Raw genomic sequence first — 19,714 nt, 5'->3', positions numbered from 1 at the left:
ACTGAGCTGACAAGAGCGATTGAGCAGTTTATAATATCTCCTGGCTGGTTTTCAGAAAGAACTGGGCTCTGATTACTTATTTCAGAGTCTTTTGTACAATTAGTTTGCAGGCAATATAATTTTCTCACTTACTCCTTAATAGAATCGTGCAGCTAGCTGGCTGATAGAATAACAGTGTATATGTAAAACTCCTGCCTCAAGTGCCAGGGGATAATTTGTATATTCCTTTCAGTAGCGTAATGGACTTTTACAGTTTGGCAGTTAAAGGGCTGAGTAATATAAATTAGTATGATGCTCGAAAATAAAAATATATGTCAAATCTTCTCTCCCCAAACATATTTCTCAGTGCTAGAATAATATAATGGGATTTATACCAGAATATGCCCCTTTTCTTTTTTCATGTGCTGAAGAATGTTTATTTAAAACCAGTTCCTCTTTTCTACTGATTTGTTAAATTTTAGTATCTCAGCCAAAAGATGAGGAAATACTTCTAAAACACTGTGCTTATCAAGAGCAACTGACTCACTGAAAACATTATGCCATTTGATCCTGAGATAGAAGGTGAGCTGCTAAAACTTATGCAGTATACACAGGTCTTCAACTTTAGATGCTTCAGATGGTTACATTTTTACACACAGATCAAGGTTAAGCGGGCCAAGGTACCATTTCTTTTTACCTCACAGATGAGGTTAGAATGCTACTTGAATGAGGAGTGAAGACAAAACAATTTTCGTGGTACAGGGACTTACTCAATGGCTTTAAAAATCAGGCAACTGAATGGATTTAGACAAGATTCTCAAATGTATTTTGGCCATTTCTTGCACAGAATTGACAATGACACTAAAGGTGACAGGAGAATCAAGAGCCATGGCAAATAAGAGGCCACTGAAAGTACTGGGCCTCCTGCCTTGGTATTAGTTATTGTCACAACTTCAGAACCTCCCAGAGACCGAGGATAAGAAGCTGGCTCTAGAATCAGGCTGGAATAGGGTTTTCTCTTCCAGCAATACCGACAAAAGTAGAAGCTGCAGGAATCAAGTTCTAGCAGAAGCTTTATCTCCCTTTTCATACTGCAATATTGGACTTTGTAACACCAAAGATGTAAAAGGATTGCTACAAGCTATTGAAGTATGCTAGGAAAATCTTGGGACAAGTAAAAGCTATGAGGAAGACTTAAGTGCAGGGCAAAAATGTGTTTGGAAAAAATTGTCATGAGCCACTTAAAAAAGCAGGAGGAATATTGAAGACATTAGTATTGAAACTTTTACTGGGTGGGAATGTAGGTTCAGAAAATAAGAAGGAAAAAAAGCAAATGAACCAACATTCCTTCAATGTAATAATTTTCTGCTATAATCTGCTCACGAAGCTGCATTTCAGTTCAATAATGTTCCATTTTTCTCCCATAGTTTCTTTTTCACATTCTGTAACTTAATACATTTTATTCAAAGGCTTGTATTGCAAAAATTAAGTGTTCTCATTCTTCATAGAGACTACTGTTTAACTAGATTCAAGTCTTTCTGCAGTGAGGTTTACCCCAGGTAATGCTCTCTTTTCCTGGCCGACAGACCCAAAAGAATACACACCTGCTTGTCTGTGCATTGCTATGCATCAAAACTCCAAAAACAGAAAACAGCTGGATTACAGCCATAGGTCTTCTGGGATTTAATAAAAGGAAGTCTTAGAAAGAGAGACACAGGAGAATCTAACACAGAGAATGAATTTCACTATGTTAGGTTACACCTTTATACATAATCCAACCAGAACAGAAGAGTTCCTGAGAAACTGAGAATGAGGTGCTTTAGGAAATCAAGAGTAACAGGCTAACTGAAAAGAAGGACAGAGAAAAAGACCCAGACTTAAAAATCTATTTGATGTTTATAAGGTCTTAATGAAGCTGAACTGAAGAAAGTAAAAATATTTTCTCTCAGGTTTAAGTTTCAGTTCTTCCAGAATCTGCTCCTTACTTTGCAGTCAAAAATAGTTGAATTTAAGTTTGAGTAAATATTTTCACATGTAAAGGTACTCTCATTGATAAGGTTTTAGAAGTGGGGTTGGGCTGCAATAAGGTCAGATTTGAACATAACTGAATCCAGTTTTGGCTGACAAATCCTCAGCCATATTCATCTGATACTGTAAAAACGCTCTATGAATTATAGACTTATGAATTCTGCTACAGGTCATCTGGAGACGATTAAGCCTAAAGTTGACTGTATTCACAACTTTTCATCCAGGCGACTTCAGAAACAATATTCTACACACAGAGTTACAGAACATTTAAAAATTTGGTTCCCAAATGTCTCAGGTATCTTTTCAAGGTGACAGGACCATGTATGAAGGATTACGTTTCATCTCTTGCTTACGCTGCCTTTTCTGGTAGAATAAGCACTGAGGAGTAGATGCTAGTTTCTAAACATGGTGCTTGACAGAGGGACATGAACAGTTTAAAAGTACATTTTTAGTGAAGTCACTATGTTGAAGTGCTTTGAAGAAATCAGTGTAGTCTATTACTGAAAAATATAAAACATATTTAGAACCTGCAAATTTTTTTTTTTTTTTTTTTTTTTTTTTATTCTTAGAAGGCAACATGGTGATTTTTAAGGCAAAAATGTAAAGGTCATGCTGGCTAGTCTGACTACATGACAGTTTTGTATCAGCCTCTAACTTTAGGTAGATGAGTTTCCAGAATCATAAAAAGTCACCATAATTTTCAGTATCAGGTTGATATGAGGGGGTATTGAATCTGTAAGGGCCCAACTACCTTTGAATCCCCCTGGACTCAATTTCTTCATGAGAAATGAAGGGCATTTAGGTCACCTTAAAAGAGAATCAATCCTTTGAAGACACAGAGGGAACTGATCCCCTGCTACCTGGTAGTCACTTAAGAGCTGCTCAAGTCAGAAAGATTGAACTATCTACATTTGGTCCCTACTGGTATTTTATCTAGGTCAATTTTGATACATTCTACTACCATAGCATAGAGGATTGTCATTGTTTGTTTATAGGCACATAGAATATCTCAGTCCGTAAAAGCTACAAACTGAATTATTTTCACACCAGGAAAAAGGTCATTAAAAAGTTATACAAACATTAACATAAATCACTTGCTAGCTGAGACTTCACATGTCTCTGGTTTCAAATGAGATAGGGCTTTGTAAGTGGGCTGGAGGTTTTCAGAGATGTTTATAACAAAAAGAGATCCAGACCTAATTATAATGGCATGGATACATACTAGTGTACCAGCATTATTTGTAAATCACATCTCTTTCTCAGTATTTCTGATGGGTTCAAAATAGACATGCACCAATCAGAACACTCATTCCCAAATCATCTAAATGCTTCACGCAATTTTCAAGGCTGTAAGGAAAGCAAACACAGTAAAGAAGACAAAACAATTTGTATATTTTAAACTTCTCTCTGGTTCTCAGATTTCAGCATGTTTATATTTTATTGTCTCATCTTGTTTAGCTGCCATAGCTACAAAATGACATTATGACAGGATGAAAAGATGTGCCGGAAAGAATTAAAAATACTCGCTTGCTAGTCTGGCTGGCCCACGGCACAAAGAAATTGGGGAAAAGGGAAGATATCTATCACTGCTTGCTTAAAATATTCTTTGAAAGAAATGCTGATGCACAGACTTTCACTTATATAAGGAAGGTGAATGATTTAATCAGGTAATGATGGATTCAGGTGACATTTAGTGTTCAGCTCACTGGAGGACTGCCATCTTTGCACCACAGCCAAGGTCCACAGGCCAGTGCACCAAGATAGGAGCCTCCACCTATCCTTCTATAAAACAAGAACGATCTTAGCTATCAGCAAAGATGCTGAAAAGCTATAAAATCTTGTTTAATTTCCTTTCATTTCCTTCTCAAAAATGTATTTCAGAAGACAGCTTTCAGAAATACAAAATACCCCTTTGGAAGCCACTTGATTCACATGCAACATCAAATCAAATTTTATGTTGCCTTATCTGAATGTACATAACTAGTTCTATCTTTCTTGATTAAAACTTCATGATTGAAAAATAAAAATGTATTTACTGTAAAGTGTTTCTACATTTACAGATCAAACTGGCTCAATAATGGGTCAACACTCTAAAGAGGACTGAAAAACCTGAACGCCAGAGGGATTAAAAACAACTCTGAGTAACCAAAAAGCTGAACAAAGTAAAAAGCAGTTTGGGCAGGCTTTGAAGACAATAGGAACATCCCTGCAGAACTGTAGAGCTGAAGGCTCTTAGCTGAGCAGCATAAAATGAGATGGCAGAAGACAACAGCATTTCAAGACTAGAGCATTTCCTGTTTGTATTAGGAGACATGGACAGGCAGCAACTCTCAGGGATGAAGCTCTCAAATGATGAGACAGTGTGGGTCTGACTGCAGGGCTAGTGCTTTACTCACCCAGTGTATACACAGAAGATTGATGTCTCACTACTGTTCATCCAATGCTTTTTCCTCAAAAAATAAACCTATAAACAACCCCCCACCTTCCCCCCCAAAAAACTTTAAAGAACAAAGACTACTGAATGCAAAATATTTAGCTTTTGTGGGGAAAAATTCAAACAGTATCCAAGGAAATAGTAAGTAAGATCTGAGACTTTTGCAAGAAACCTTATGAGTAATGTGCAGGCTTTACACACGGTCTTTTCAGGCTAGTTTAAAGAGTCCAAAGACAACAGTCTGGACAATTTGGATGGAGGGAGGATGAAAGTTTTCTAGATACAAGGCTGTTATTTTAGAGAGATAAATGCTAGCATGAAACAGGATAATAAACTGTCTTTGAACATTCAAGTCCTACCATCTCAGCCTTCTCCTGAAAGCAAGAATACCAGTTCAATCCACCTGCTGAAATGTTTAAGATATGAGCACTGAGTAATTACATATTATTAATGAAAGTGTGTACTTACTAGCCCTTATGATAACTGACCAAATAAAAACTGTGAGAAATATATTTACACTAAATATTCACTACAAAATATCTAGCAAGTACAAGACCTCTGTGTCAAACACAAGACTTTGCACCCAGCTGACAACTGAAAATTCTTTTTTTTTCCCCTCTCTTTCTTTTAATGAAAGCTCAGAGTTTTCAAGATAATACAGTGCACAGCAAAAATTGTGAAGAGACCCTAAAAATCAATGGACCTGTAACTATTTTTAGATGTTGCTATTTTCTACTATCCCTGATGTTAAGCCAATTTTGGGAAGATTTGGCTGTGTGTGTATTTCTGTGAGACACTTGCAATCAGCCGCCATGTAAATTATCCCAGAAGCAAGCTGAGAGCTGCAGCTGAGTGAGTACTAGGCTGAGCAGAGAGAACATCCAGTTCTTCCATACCTTATATCTCACAAAAGGGGCAGAACATCACTTCATTCTACTATGACCTAAGAAGACATCAATTTTATATATTGAGCTCTTTTTTGGTGGGTTTGTTCCCTTTCATGTTTTTAGCCAGGAAATTGCTTGTTTCTAATTTTTTCTAATACTATTGATTTTTATCATAATTATGCACACTTTACCAGAAATGCAAATGTATTTTTGGGCTATGTTAAAAATATATATTCTAAAAAGACAAAATTACTCCTTCTTATACTTCAAAACAGGGTTCATTTAATTTCTTAATGTTTAAGAAAATGAGCAGGAATTGATTCCAGGAGGCATAAATGGCTATTTTTTAAACCAAACTGCTAAATCTGAGAGGGAATTATAATCTGTTACCCTTAAAAACAGGTGTATACTCTACATTAGAGTGATATTTGCCTTGTGTAGGAGCTACTAGGTGTGCTATGATGCTTCTGTCTTGTGTGAGATGCTGGTGGTGCACAAATGACTGGGCTGGCTCTCTGAGCAGCTGCCTGTGGCCTCCACCTACTGAGAACTCAAGAGACTCCACTGGAATGGAAAGATTCCCACTGACTCAGTGGAAAGGACATCAGGCCTTACATGAACACAGGATGTGCTTCATAATCTGCCTTTATCAGCTCAGCCTTTCTCTACCTGAAATCAGGGCAGTTGTGCCTATAATTTCAACAGGAAGAGCACTGAGGATCTACAATTCTGACTTAATTTAGTAAACTGATGAATGTTCAAAGGTTTGGGAAGTCATATATTCTTTTTCATTGAATCTATAATAAAGTACCCTCACAATTAAATTATTAGCATTTAAAATAAGCAATTCTTTGAGCTGAAACATGTTATCCCTACATATGAACAGTTACAATATTTGACTCTTCAGGCAGCCTGGTTTTCTATTCTGTACTTCAAAGTCTGTTGCATTTATTTCTGTTTTCCTGTTTTCTTATTTACAGTTATGCAGCAGCAAACTTATTTTAAAAACAAGCAGAGAGAGAGAAGGAACATGATATGAACAAGGAAGTGAAATGGTGCAGGGAAGAATGACCTCCAGAGCACTGGAACTAAATTTTACCAATTAGAACAAAAAACCTAAGGGGAATTTTATTTCATGCAAGCCTAAAGATAGAATTTTTCCATTCAAATCATGAGGAAGCACCTCTTACATACTTTTTGTCACCTACCACAACACATGGTTTGATTTACCCAAGCAGCTTCCGTAATTTTGGATGGTACCTGAAAACCCTCAGTATTTGCACCAGTTTAGCAAGGACCACTGCTGAAGATGCTGCCATGACATTATGATGGGTAACATATTTCCTATTCTTAGTTTCTTTATTATGGCTTTTCTTTTCAATGCTTGGTTTTGCCCTACTGCATTTTTTTTGTCTTCACAGCACTGTCACCTGCTGATGCAGCTCGTGCTCTAACCGCACTGAGACTTTTTGCACAGCTGCCAGTTCTAACTTGAGCTGCGTGGCCAAGTCCAGGTTGCTAATCTGGAGAATGACGTCTCTGCCTTCTGCTCCCATGCCCAGAAACTTGCTGTCTGTGGTGTGGTGTAAAATTGCAGGTTACCTATTACTGCCAAAAGTCAACACTTCAATCAGTTTTTGTTTCTGTAGCATTTTTTTGGTGCTCAAAATGCAACTAAAATAATCGTGCATCAATTCAGTCTTGTAGGACAGCTATTACACAGCAATTAAATACCATTTATAAAAACAGAGTTGCTATTTGAAATTGGTGATTGAAGTTTAACAATCACAAAATACAAATTGCTTCAGAAACATTTTTTGAGCTTTTCTGAAAATGTTCTTCAAGGTCAAGGGAAATCACCTACCTCTTCTTTATTTAGTTTTTTTTTTTTTGCTTTTTCCAAAACAGAGACTTGAAATGGGCACACTGTTTCTGTGTGTGTGCTCATTTTACACACAAACCCAGGCCACCACTAGGAATCTTTGTTTACTGGTTGCCAACAATGTAACATTCAGCTACATTAGAAAAACTGAAGTCAAATGTTTCTTTTTAGCGGCCCTATGACCCGCAAAAAATGAGTACTTCATGCTGGTAAAAGACCCAAATCTCCCTAGCAGCAAAATGGAAGGCAGAAGAATAAAATGGCCACTGCCTCAGCAATAGATAAATCAAATTAGCATTCATTATTTTTCCTTATTAATTTTACATTAAATATGGAAACATTATATTTAAGAAATGTTGATGAAATGTTTTAAATTTGGGGTTATGTAAAATTACAAACTGAAACTCACTCTATATTCATTCTTAAAAAGAAAAGTGTATCACCAGACTGCATTGCCTTTCCTGAGAATTTCAGGCACTCAACATGTATGAAAATCAAGCAGGTTTTATTGAGGAGCTTAAATTTGGACTTAGCAACCTAATTTTAGTCTCTGAAGTCTGAGTTTAATTTAATGTGACACTATATTCCTGCACAGGCCAAGCTTGGCCTCATGTTCTTTAAATAAAGCACCTTCAATTTTACGTGGAAGGATGATATCTAAATCAAAGTAGAAGGTTATTTTGTCTCCATAGGTTCTGAAGCTAGAAGAAGCAGTCATGCAAATTTTCCCATTTGTACTAATTTATGCCAAAATATGTGGCATATTTGAAATAGGTATCAAGAGCAAATTAGTAAAAAATACTGAGCAGAGACCAAAAGCTGCCAACTTACTCTCCTTAGAACGTGATTTTACAGCTATTTGATGAACCCATTTAAGGCCATTGTATATAGTGGGTGAAAGACCAGTTACCAATACACTGATATGCACAAGGCACACTACACCACTGCATGTTTGTTCCAATTTTACATGCACCGGTTCTTTAACAAATATAATCTGGATTTTTGTAACAATTTAAGTACAGTAGTGGTGTACCTAGGAGCAACACACAAGCATAATCCTGTGTGCAATCACAAGGTGTGTTCAAGAGGCGTCCATGACAACCTTCAGAAAATACCCCACTTTCTTTGCAACAATCACTTATGGGAATGAGAAAACAAAACTGAACATTCACTGGTTAGCTCCAGTGTTTTTCAATTTTTTGAAATCAAAATAAACATGGCAATGGACTAAACATGACAGACAGAACTCCCAAAGAAGCCCAAAGGAACTTCTTCATAAGCAACATTTGTAGGACCAAGCAGTAAGAAGAATGAAAAGGCACAGTCTGAAGTCTTAACAGGCTTCAGCCAAAGACTACACATTTTCATTCTGAGCAAAACAAAGGAAGCTTAACAAATAACCAACCTTGAATTGTCCTCTTGAAGAAAGCCTTGCAGGCCTCACAGGAGGCCACTCCATAGTGGTACCCTGATGCAATGTCACCGCACACCAAACACAGTCTTTTGGGCATCGAGTTCAGCATATATTCACACTTGGTCTGTGAGTCTTCAGCAATGGTACTGGAGCAGTCATCGTACCGTTTCCTGACCGGCCCGTTGCCCCCGAGCCCTGTGGCCGAGGGGTAGAGGGGAGGCGAGTCCAGCCCGTTCTGATGTCCATTCATGGTGGAACTGTAGCTCCCGCTGGCGTCGGAGGAGCCACCGGGGCTGTGGTGGTTGATGCTGTCCGTCAGAGAGGCGGGGCTCGACGGTTCCGTCTTGATGTACGACGAACAGCTGGAATCAATGTGTCGATCTTTGCTTGACATTCTGCAGAGAAGCCTGCAGTGGGGAGAGAGAGAAAGAAGAATGTGTGTATTAAAGACAGTGCTCTTTAAGGCTGCTCTGGAAGGGTTAGGGACTGCACATCATTCATTCATTAGTCAATACTTCTTGTTCTACATGAAGGTAATCAGCATAAGGGCATGACAGAGCTTTGTCAAAGCTCCAGACAGGCAGTAAACAAAAACTTTAAAGAGACCAGATCCTTCTGCTGTCCCCTCCACCTGCCCTCTAGGCTACATGTCAACCTCATATCAACTCTAAATTCTGAACTTGTCATCAAGCAAGTAAAAAAATTTTAAAATTCTTATTAGATGGCTCGGCCATTAAATGTCTTCATTTTTCCATCTATACTTTCTTTCTGTAAATTCCGCCATTATCAGAAACAAATATTTTCCAGTTTAATCACATAAATATTCTGCTCTGTAATTAGTATTTGTCAAGACACTTAACTAAAACACATATCCATCATCTATTGACCTGATCCAATAACTGAAGAGCAAGTCCCCTTGCAATCCTTTTTTTTCTTCATTAATATTGCTTTATTATAGATACCTCTATTTAGTAACAGAGTAGCACATCAACGGGGTACTCTAACAAATAATTACAGCTGAACTCCATTTTCACAAAATCTAAGTGAAATGATTCATCAGCTGTGGCTGCAATTACTTTCTAGCCATTATGCTCAGACTAACCAGTAATAACTACACCACTATCCCATATATCTACAGCTCTATAGTATCTGACATTTCATGTGTTCCATTCTCGAATTAAAAAAATGTATTAGAGGAAATTTTACATAAAAGTTTAGTCTTTCAGAAAGTGAGTTTTTGTTGTCTCAGTTCTCAAATTTTAAGAATTAAGCATCTGAAATAAAACCATACAATATCTGATCTAACAAATTAGTGTTTTGTACAGGGAGGACTGTACAGGGGGAGAAATATTTGTCTATTTCCATCCCAAGTTTTTTACAATTAACACATATTGGGGTGAACGAAGGACAAAAATAACAATAATAATTAGAAAGCTCTAATTCAGGTATTATCTTTGTTTTCTTCAGATGTGATTATGAGACCACAGTAGCAAATGGCCTATCCGGCATTTTCCTGACAGTACTCTCACAGTCTGCCTAAGTTCAGATGATAATTATGAACAGTTCTTTTGAAACATTAACTGCAGAAAAGCAACTATCTGGTAATACCACCTGGAGCTATGGATTTGTATTTTCTAAGCAAATATATAAGACAAGACAATTCGACTGACATAATTTTCTGAAGTAATTTTTGAAATCTTGTCTCCATTTTTCCATTTCTTTTTATTTAAGAATAAAAAATTTTCATCAATTTCTACTTTAATATCTGGAAGCAAATTCACCAATGGAAAAAGGACATAAATCAAAAGAGTTGGCTTCTTTTCCAGTAAGGGTAATGGAGATCAAAGCCTGACCTGTCATTAAAGATAAGTGTTTAAGATGAGATTCACCCTAAAATCAGTGCTCATGGATTTTATTTCGACTTCTCTAATGTTGTGTTTTTTAATGTAAAATTCTATTAAAAACAACCAATCTGTATATTTGGAAAACAGCCAGATTGATGTACAGAAATGTTACCGTCTAAACTTAAAATCAGGGCGTATTTAGGGAGGCGGAAGGTGCAAGCTATCTGGTGTCAGCAAATAAACCAAGGAAATGGGAAGGTTAAAGCCGTGAAAATATCTTATTACAGTGGACCACCTGCTTGTGCTGTCCTTTCCTCAAGAACTGGAGGGGGGGAAATCCCCTTGCCAGCCTGCAGTAGTGTGTGCCTTTTCTTCTGCATCTGCTGCCTTGTAGCCGTCACTGTTAATGAGTGCTGTAATTAATAGATAGCTCTCTCTTGTCTTTCTACTTGCACTCTAGGCTAAGCACTTTTCTCAAGTCAACGTTTGAAAGAAAGCGGGTCGGCACTGACTTACAGCAGCTCTGCGAATTCCTTTTAATTTAGAGCACTTACAGCACCACTCCACTTATTACCTTATAATTACTGGACCGCTCTCACATACATTACGATCTTAGACTAGAGTTAGAAGTTATTAGAGTACTAAAACATGGTGTCTCCTGTCTCTCTATCCTCTTGCATTGACACTGGATTTTGTACAGCTATGATCAAAATTAGCAATTAACTTTCACGTTTTACCAACTAGTATTTTGTATTATTTTTCTACACACTAAGATTCTTTTATTGACTAAACAGGTACGTGGGTCTTTTTACATCTCCCTTCTGCCAAGACTCCACACGTAAAGTCTCAAAATACAGCACGAGGAGTCACTGCCTACAGTCTGTCATAACCAGCTTGATGGCACATTCTTGTATGAAACTTCCATTGCTGGTTTTTTAAACCTAATTTGTGCAATAATTAGCCTGAATGTCACCCTTCCTGTTCCTGAAAAAAATAAAAACAAAACCATTTACGATTAATGAGCTGGTCAACTCCATGTTGTTTTGGCCAGTACAGAAGTGGCTATCTCCCACTCCAAGCAGTCAGAACCAAAATACCATCTCAATTCTAACAAGCATTAAAATCTGATCACCAGTGCTGCCTATGCTAAAGCCAGTCTGCTGATGCCTCTGAAGTAGCAGGTTCTGGTACCAACCCAGACTGAGCTGCTTTACACCCCAGCTTCAACAGTTCAGACCGGACTGGTGCACACTGGCAAAGCGTAAATGCGGTTAAAACATTAACTATTCCAGGGAAAAGCAAAAACAACAGCACCTGACTCTTGAGAACAAAAACTTTCTCAATCCCCAGAAAGTGAAACAGCGACAAGGCTGGGTACTGGCTGTGGGTGGGCAACAGACACCTACGGCTTTCACTCCTTCCTTACTGCACCACCTCTGAACAAAAGTAATTCAAGAGCCATCTAAAACGGATGGCAGGTGTGACCACCATCAAATTATCATGCTGAACATTTGGAATAATGCCTAAGCTAGATCTCTGTAAAATCCCTCCCTCAGTTCCCTCCTAATTACTACTTAGCTCGTTACACTGAAGAATTCCTAGACACCATTGCATTATAGTGTAAAACTACAGTTGGAGTTTAATTCTCTCTTCCTCTCTGTGTCTGAAATTCTACAGCTCTATTATTCAAGCCTGAAATATTCACAACTATCTATAAATTCAATTGTCAGCCAGTGGGTTTTATTCTAGACCTCACTTCAATCTAAAATTAGAGGCACTAAAATTCACATTAACTCTAAGAGGAATGTAGTGAATAAGACTTTATTTCAAAAGAACACCTTTTTGTCAGAAAGAGCTATTTTCAAGATGATGGCTTTATCTGCATTCAAAGAGAATAAGCCCAATTCCACATTGTGCTGTTAATGCAAAATTTTTAGGTCACATTGGATTAATAAAAATCTAAATTTAGTTAAGGTTTATGAATAGAAATAACATGTGTCATATAAAAATGTACAGTATTTATTTTAAAGCCTTGGTGGGGTTGTTTTTTCTCTTTGCTAGATTTTAAGTCAAATAAATGGCAGTTCCATTTGTGGTGGGCTGTTCTAAAGTAAGTTTCCTAACAAGTGGGAAATCTCAGGTAAACTCTTTCAGTAGCTTCAGGAGAAACAACAACAGGCTCTAGAAGCATTTCCGTGGCCATATATAAGAGAAAATACATAGGGTGCTGCAAGGCACGGCTAATAGGCAATATACAGCATTAACTCATCATGTCTACACTAAATTTACTTCAAAACTTCTTCATTTAAGAAAGACCTGAAGCCAGTATCTGCTGGCAGAAAGATACAATGACGGAGCACTGCAATAGACAACTTCTTCTTTAAAACAGTCTTAAACAATAGCAAATAAATTGTAATGCTATGTGCTTATGAAAGGCTGAATATATTAAGAATTTATTAATGCAATCACATTCATATTTCCATCTACCTGCCACATTACTAATGATATTGACAGTGCTGACACTGGCTAAATCAGTATCAATATACAAGTGGAATGTAAAAATTAACTGCATCTGATTATGCTATATAGCCTTAAGAAAGCTTCATTCCAGCTACTGGGAGCTCTTTATATTCCATCTATATATAACTGGTTCATGAAGTTACTTTTCCCTCATCTCCCTTACACCAATACCTAAAGGAGGTCAAAACAACATGCCAATACCTCATAATCCGTGAACACATTTTACATTTGTTTTTCAAGAAGGAAAAGCTCTGCTTAAAGCGTTATTTGCTATTTCAGAGCTTTGGTGATATTTGGTGGTATCAGTGGTAGTAATAATTAGCTACAACAATTAAAGTGACCACTTTTACTGCAGAGCAACATTAAGGTCCACTTTTACCTGCATGTAAAGTATTTTCTTTTCTTGGGGAGAGAATTGCCCTATTTCCATAAATATCAGAACAGGTTTTTAGCAGCTGACATTTGTAATGACAGCTACTACATGGGAGCATCAGCAAGGTAGGTGTTATTATGCACACCTAGGTACTTTCCACGCTAACAGTACCATCCATCTGATTTTCCTCCAATACCTTCCTCTCACATGGATGTCTACCAAAAAAGTCTTGCTATCCTTAGACTTTAACTGTGAAAGCTAATGCATTAAAGAATCTCTTTGTCTAAGTGACACAGAAAGTCTACAGCAGTCAGGAATCTAAGTCAGATCCTCACTTTGACTATAAATACCACATTTCCTTCTAAGAACTGTGCTTACTTTCAGTATCATTTCGCAGGTCTATACTAAAATCAGTAGACAAAAAACAGCATGTTCCAGTGAATTCCTATACTCAGTTTCCCTGACTGTAACAGAGAGAAAAACATTTGTGTGCAAAGAAACCAAAACACTGCTTCTCACACAGACACCCATGACAACACCTCAAGACACTCACCAGGTCCTGTTAAAGAGCTGAGTAACAATTTCAGCTGAGCTGCTTTACACTGAGCATTTTTTTTCTGCTTCAGCTAATTGCACTCTAGTAAAGTGGTAAAATGTGAATCACTTAGTAGGAAAATGGGCACCAGCTGCTATTGTCAGAGAATGGAGACGCCGAAGAAAAGGAAAGTGACTGAATGAAGTGTCATGTCAGAAATCAACGGTGCAACGTGTGATTTGAGAAAACATGACTACTTTACAGAGACAGGGTGTCATTATGGCATCACAGTAATACGATGCTTTGACAACTGCTGGGTCTAACATATCATCATTGCATTAAGGTGCACTGGCGTAGTTGGAGGAAGGAAAAGAAAGGATTTCTTCTTTTAATAAGAAATATGGTAAGGCCTGCTTGGTTAACCTAGTGGATGAGATCATTAATTGCAAAGTATTGCTAATCTTGTCCTATGCGTGCACAAACAAAACTGTTATTAGGCTCAAGGTCTTTAATAATCAACACACATGTACAACCATGTAGTAAGGAGTACCTGATGCAAAACAGAACAGCTGTGATGGTTTAGTGGGGGTTTCTTTTGGGGGGTGGGGGGTTGTTAAGAAATGCTGAATGTTTCATTGCTTTTTGCAATTTTTCATTTCATGTTTTCTTGGAACTTCCTTATTTCACCTTGGTAAGGAAAGCAAAGCAAGCCAGTGACTCCTTCCAGAGCAGCTGTCAAAGCCGGTAGCAGCCGGAAGAGAAGGAGCAATGCTTGAAGCCATCATGTTGTTACCAGCAGTGGCCTGAGTTAGCTGATGACTGCTGACAGAGGATGCAGCTTCCCAAACAGTTGCTATTGCTCTGTATGCCATCTACCCAATCTCTGCTAAAGCACTTCCTGCACACGAGGCAGTGGAAGACTGCACTACTGTGTGCTCATTTTTAGCTCAACAAAACAAGCCAAACAAACCACTATCTCAGACCCTTCAGATCTGCACCATCTAAGTGGTGCTTTGTTTTCTGTGCTACTTTTAGAAAAGCAAAGTTTTTAAGTAGCTGACTTGCAACTACTACAGACCCTCCTAAACAAGGGGGAATTATTTAAACCTCCTCACCCACCATATATAAATATTCATTATTGCTTCCCGTTCTATTTCAAGTTGATTCCCCATGCTTCCTGGTTGATAAACTTTGTTAACAAGAAGGAAATGATCCTGAGATACCCCAATGTGTTGCAAATTATCACTGTTGACAGCTCCTACGTTTAAGGATTACATCTGATGCAACAATGCATACTAGTGTCATTTATCTTTAGCTCATTTCCTTGGATCTATTTCAACTGAGGGTGAGCATCTCTTGTTTATAGCTCTAAATACTGTAAGTGAGCAACTGGCAAATCAATAAAACTGTTAAATGCATAATAATACTGTGTAATTACTTACATGATGTTTTGCATAATTAACTGTCTGAGGTGTTCTTTGATATAATGGATACTCAGAGTACGGAATAACCTATAAGCCTATAAAACACACCCTGTTTATACGAAGAGAAATTATGTGTAAAAATTTCATTCTAATAGTCCAAATCAGGCTTTGGCGCTATATGACAGAAAGCCTTCCTTTCCTGCCAAGTTTAAATCAATTCTTATGGCATTACTTCATAACTAACGTGATATTTCACTGATGATGACTATTACCCTGATTACTTGGAAGTAATGTAGTAATAGCAAAAATACACTTAGATTAAACAAACTACTGCTATTTAATCAATATTATTGAGACAAACTAAGTGTTTTAATAAGTCTGTATAGATGCACTAATGCTGGTTTAATTAAATGTATCCTTAGACATGCACAGGCTCTGCAGCATACAGAATCTACGGTTTGACAGACTATAACATAACTCTTCTGAATTTAAAAGCTGAAGCACTTAGAGGCAACATAATTTAAATCTTTTTGAACTAAAGAATTATTATTCTTTTCATCAAGTACTCTTTTAGGAACACAAATGAGGAATAATACTCAAAAGACCTCACAGCTTTGAGCCAAAACACCAGACATCTGAAAAGGTGCCAGCCCTCAGTGGCACAGTTGTCCACTGTACCCAATACATGTCACTGCAACACACTGACACAAACAAACAAACCCTCTAAATAAAAGGCAAAAAACAAAAGCATATATAAAAAATTGCACCAATGACCTTAACTTTAGCATGTGTTTAATGCAGAAAATATCCTATTAGCTGTTATGCACTACTACTAGGCAGGCCATTACCAAAAAAGGCTTCAAAGACTTGCCTATGTATATGGATCTCATGTCTTTAAGTAGGAAAAGATACATTTTTCATTATGACCCAACAATTTAGTTTTAAAATATTTTAAAACAAAAAGAGACAAAAATTGAAGAGAAAGCAACACAGGGAGATGGCACTTCAGAACAATATAATTCTACAATACCTTAAAGTTAAACACAGAAAAAATTCATTGAGTTTAGTGTGTGTACTATGGTCCTGACACAACCTTAAACCTTGGGGAATACTTCATATACCTACTTAGTTTGTCTCTAACATTTTTCTCCTGTGTCTCTAACATTTTTACAGCTAGAACATGGCTGCAGTTTGAAGCAACAATCCTACCACTGTAGTACCTTACACTTCTCTCATTTACTGACTTTTAGCCTAACGTTATATGTATTTTTTTATTTTTTTTTTGTTACAGGACTTAACATCCCTGAAAAGAGCCAGCTCTGCAGCAAGAGTAAAGTTGAGAGCTGCACCAACTCACACCAGGAGAATTCCTATGCCCAAAAAGTTCCAATCAAAAAGGCTGTCATGTGACAATTAGAATGATGGGCAAGCCTCATCATATGTAAACCAGTAAACTGATCAGGAAGAGTAAGATTTTATTAGTCTAAATGCAGACTTACAATTCATGTCACATGCTGCAAGACAGCAAAAACTCAAGTTAAGAAGCGTTTTTCTGTTATGGAGCATCATTCTACTTGTGGTTATATTTCAGTGGTATCAGGTGGAATCCACCTGATGTCTCCAGCCCCCAGAGGACACGGTAAAGTGTGAAGGAGTTGGCTATTAATTGTGAAGATTCTTTTCATTAAGGGAAATCAGCTGAAAGAGCAAAAGAAAAGGAAATGCTACATTCAGCTACTTCAAGAGATAAAAATAAAAAACTACAAAAGTAAGTAAAGATTCATTCAAGAACATAACAGGCTTTCTAAAGAGGGATTATTTTGAAATGATTATAGCATCAAAAGAAGTTACTTGCACCAGTCAGAAAGCCAGTACTACACATCAGAGACACAGCTGTCATTCATTACTTTCCAAAAGGAAAAAGATGACAAAAAATGCTTTCAGTCTCAAGAAAGTCAAAGTTTGCATCATGAGATTTTTCACAATTTCTGGCAGCAATTTTGTTCCATGGCTGAAAGGCAGAGTGTAGGTGTGCACACACCGTGTACCTGTCTCCCCACCCAGCTCCCTCACCGATTTTCTGCAGATTTATAGCAGAAGAATTATAATTTGCACGCCAGGCTCTGTTAAATTGCAGAAGCGATTAGAGAGAACACACCAGAAATAGTATCAGAGAGTGAGCGTCTTAAAAGACTCAGGACTAGAACTTATAAAGCAAGTGATCCTTCTCCCACCCCCACACTCAGCTGGCTCCCAGTGTGTGCTGCCCTCCCAGACACATGCCACTGGATTTAAATATCCCCTACACATACATGTGCACTGGCACACGCAACCAAAAAGCCACTTGGGGAGTGGGGAAATGACGCTTTCCTGCAATCAGTGTTTAAGTGAATGTTTGTCCCAGTGTGTTACACCATGCTGTCAGCAAGCAGCAGGGAGTCGTTGAGTTGTTACTACATTTGATTTGACTGCCAGTAGGAAGCTTTATTTCTACCAACTGTTAGTTGCCAGCTCTATGGATCTTCTCCTAGTTTGAGAGGTTTTTATTTTTGGTTTTTTTTATTTTTCTCTTTCACTCAGGACTTTTAGTGTATGGCAGAAGCATCTCCATGCATCACAGCAGTCCCTTCACTTACACTTGCTGCCTTATACACAAGAAAGTAATTGTATTAAGGCAGCCATAAGTCAATCCTGACACACATGAAGAAAGTGATTTTTATATCTGGTACCTGAATGAGAGGAGCAAAGATGAATATTTACATAAGCAAACTAAAACAGGGTAATTTTATTCTGATCTTTTCTGAAAAAATATGGGATTAGACTCTGAAGAATAGATATGGAGAGATAACCTGGTTGTATTTTCCTTCCAAGGATATGTTTTGCTCTCCAGATCTTTATATGTTTCCCAGAGTTTTCAGTAGGGCTTTCTGTTTGCTTGTTTATTATTCACATATATCCTGAAATGTTTCTGCTCTGTCAAACAAGACCCTATAACTTTAACTGTTGTTTACAATGCTTCCTCTTCCTACACAATAATGATGATTTTGATAATTAGGATCTAATTATAATGGATCTGACAACAACTTCCAACAACGAAAAGCATCTTTAGAAAAATGAAAGCATATGCATGAATAGTGCAAAGAGGTGGGGTGGGGGAGAGAAATACATCCCTATGAGACAGCCTGAGAATTCAGGCTGAATGGAAAAGTAATTAACACTAAAGAGCTAAAACTGTAATTAAAGAAAATTTCATTAAAGAGAGGCAGGTGATTCCACTTTCCTAAATATGACAAGGTGCTGTATAAAAATAAAATAGCAGCCAGTTTCAGTGAGTGGAGAAGGAAAGCCATGTCTTTAACCAGATCAAATTCTCGAAATTGGCTGTCAAGACGGGATTGTTGTGATTTATACCCGTCTATCAAGCGCATGAAAGAGAGAGACAGGAGAGGAAAAGAGGCAAGCTGCTGTCGCTTCCATTCGCAAAGCACCTTTAATTTCCACGGCACCATCTGTTACCAAATCTAATTCACATTCCCTCCTAATCTGGTTTAGTTCTGTAATACTAATTCTTCCACTACTCTTATGAACATTGCTCTCAAGAAAAAGCTTTGGTCCCGGGTTGGTAAAAAATTGAATATTATACAGTTTAGGTTCTGGTGACTTAAGTGAAGCATGCTGCACATTAAAATGCACTTCTGGTAAAAGGATTTGTTTTCAGTCAGCGCAGAGATACAGAACTGTGCACATTTGAAAAAAGTCATGGGGGGAGGAGGGGAGAGAAAAAAAAGGGGGGGAAAAATCACGGCTGATGATGAGAAACTAGGCTGTGGACATGAAAGCAGTGGTTGTCATAAAATACAATTGTTGTCAACTTTAGTCACTTTCAGCACTGGCTATAAAATCACTTTGTCACGGTCTCATATTGAAAGCTTGAAACTGTATTTTCGATAAAGAAACTAAAAGGAGTGAGATGTAAGATCCTACGAGGGAGAAAACATTCCTTTCAAATTATAAGATGCAAGTATCTGTAGGAAACCTGAAAGGTAGGGACAACAATTGAAAGTGGTTTAGAACAGTCTCTAAAGTGCCACAGTTCTACTTTTAGCTATGTTATGATGACAAAAATCCCAATCACTTTCGCAGGACTTGAAAACAGAATAGGGGACCAGGCCTTTTCTGTGGCTAAGTGTTCTCAGAGAGCGAGTCCCACAGCTACTGGATCTAGGGTTGACTCAGCTTTCCTGGCTCCCACACAGAGCTCTGTGACCAGATTACTTGAAATCAATATATAAGCAAGGAAAAGGGCCTAGGCAAATATTTCTAATCATAATGTTATGGTACTGTTTCTTAATAATGATTTTTAACTTACTGGTTTTTAACGCATTTCTAGAGAA

The 19,714-nt window shown here is 37.6% G+C and overlaps 1 protein-coding gene across 9 annotated transcripts in view; it reads right to left on the bottom strand.

The window, feature by feature from the left end:
• The window catches only part of ESRRG (estrogen related receptor gamma), a 389,158-nt gene that overhangs the window by 112,575 nt on the left and 256,869 nt on the right, over positions 1-19,714 (bottom strand). For all 9 annotated transcript variants that reach the window (XM_015621015.3, XM_033513291.1, XM_015621011.2 and 6 more), the window contains one exon: positions 8,616-9,031. In XM_015621015.3, the coding sequence (XP_015476501.1) occupies positions 8,616-9,018 (403 nt within the window). In that variant the 5' untranslated portion in view covers positions 9,019-9,031. The remainder of the gene's footprint in view (positions 1-8,615; positions 9,032-19,714) is intronic.

Source organism: Parus major, chromosome 3, assembly GCF_001522545.3.
Source record: "Parus major isolate Abel chromosome 3, Parus_major1.1, whole genome shotgun sequence".
Classification (NCBI taxonomy): domain Eukaryota; kingdom Metazoa; phylum Chordata; class Aves; order Passeriformes; family Paridae; genus Parus; species Parus major.
Note: the sequence above shows the minus strand (reverse complement) of the source record. Positions and strands in the feature narration are given on the sequence as shown.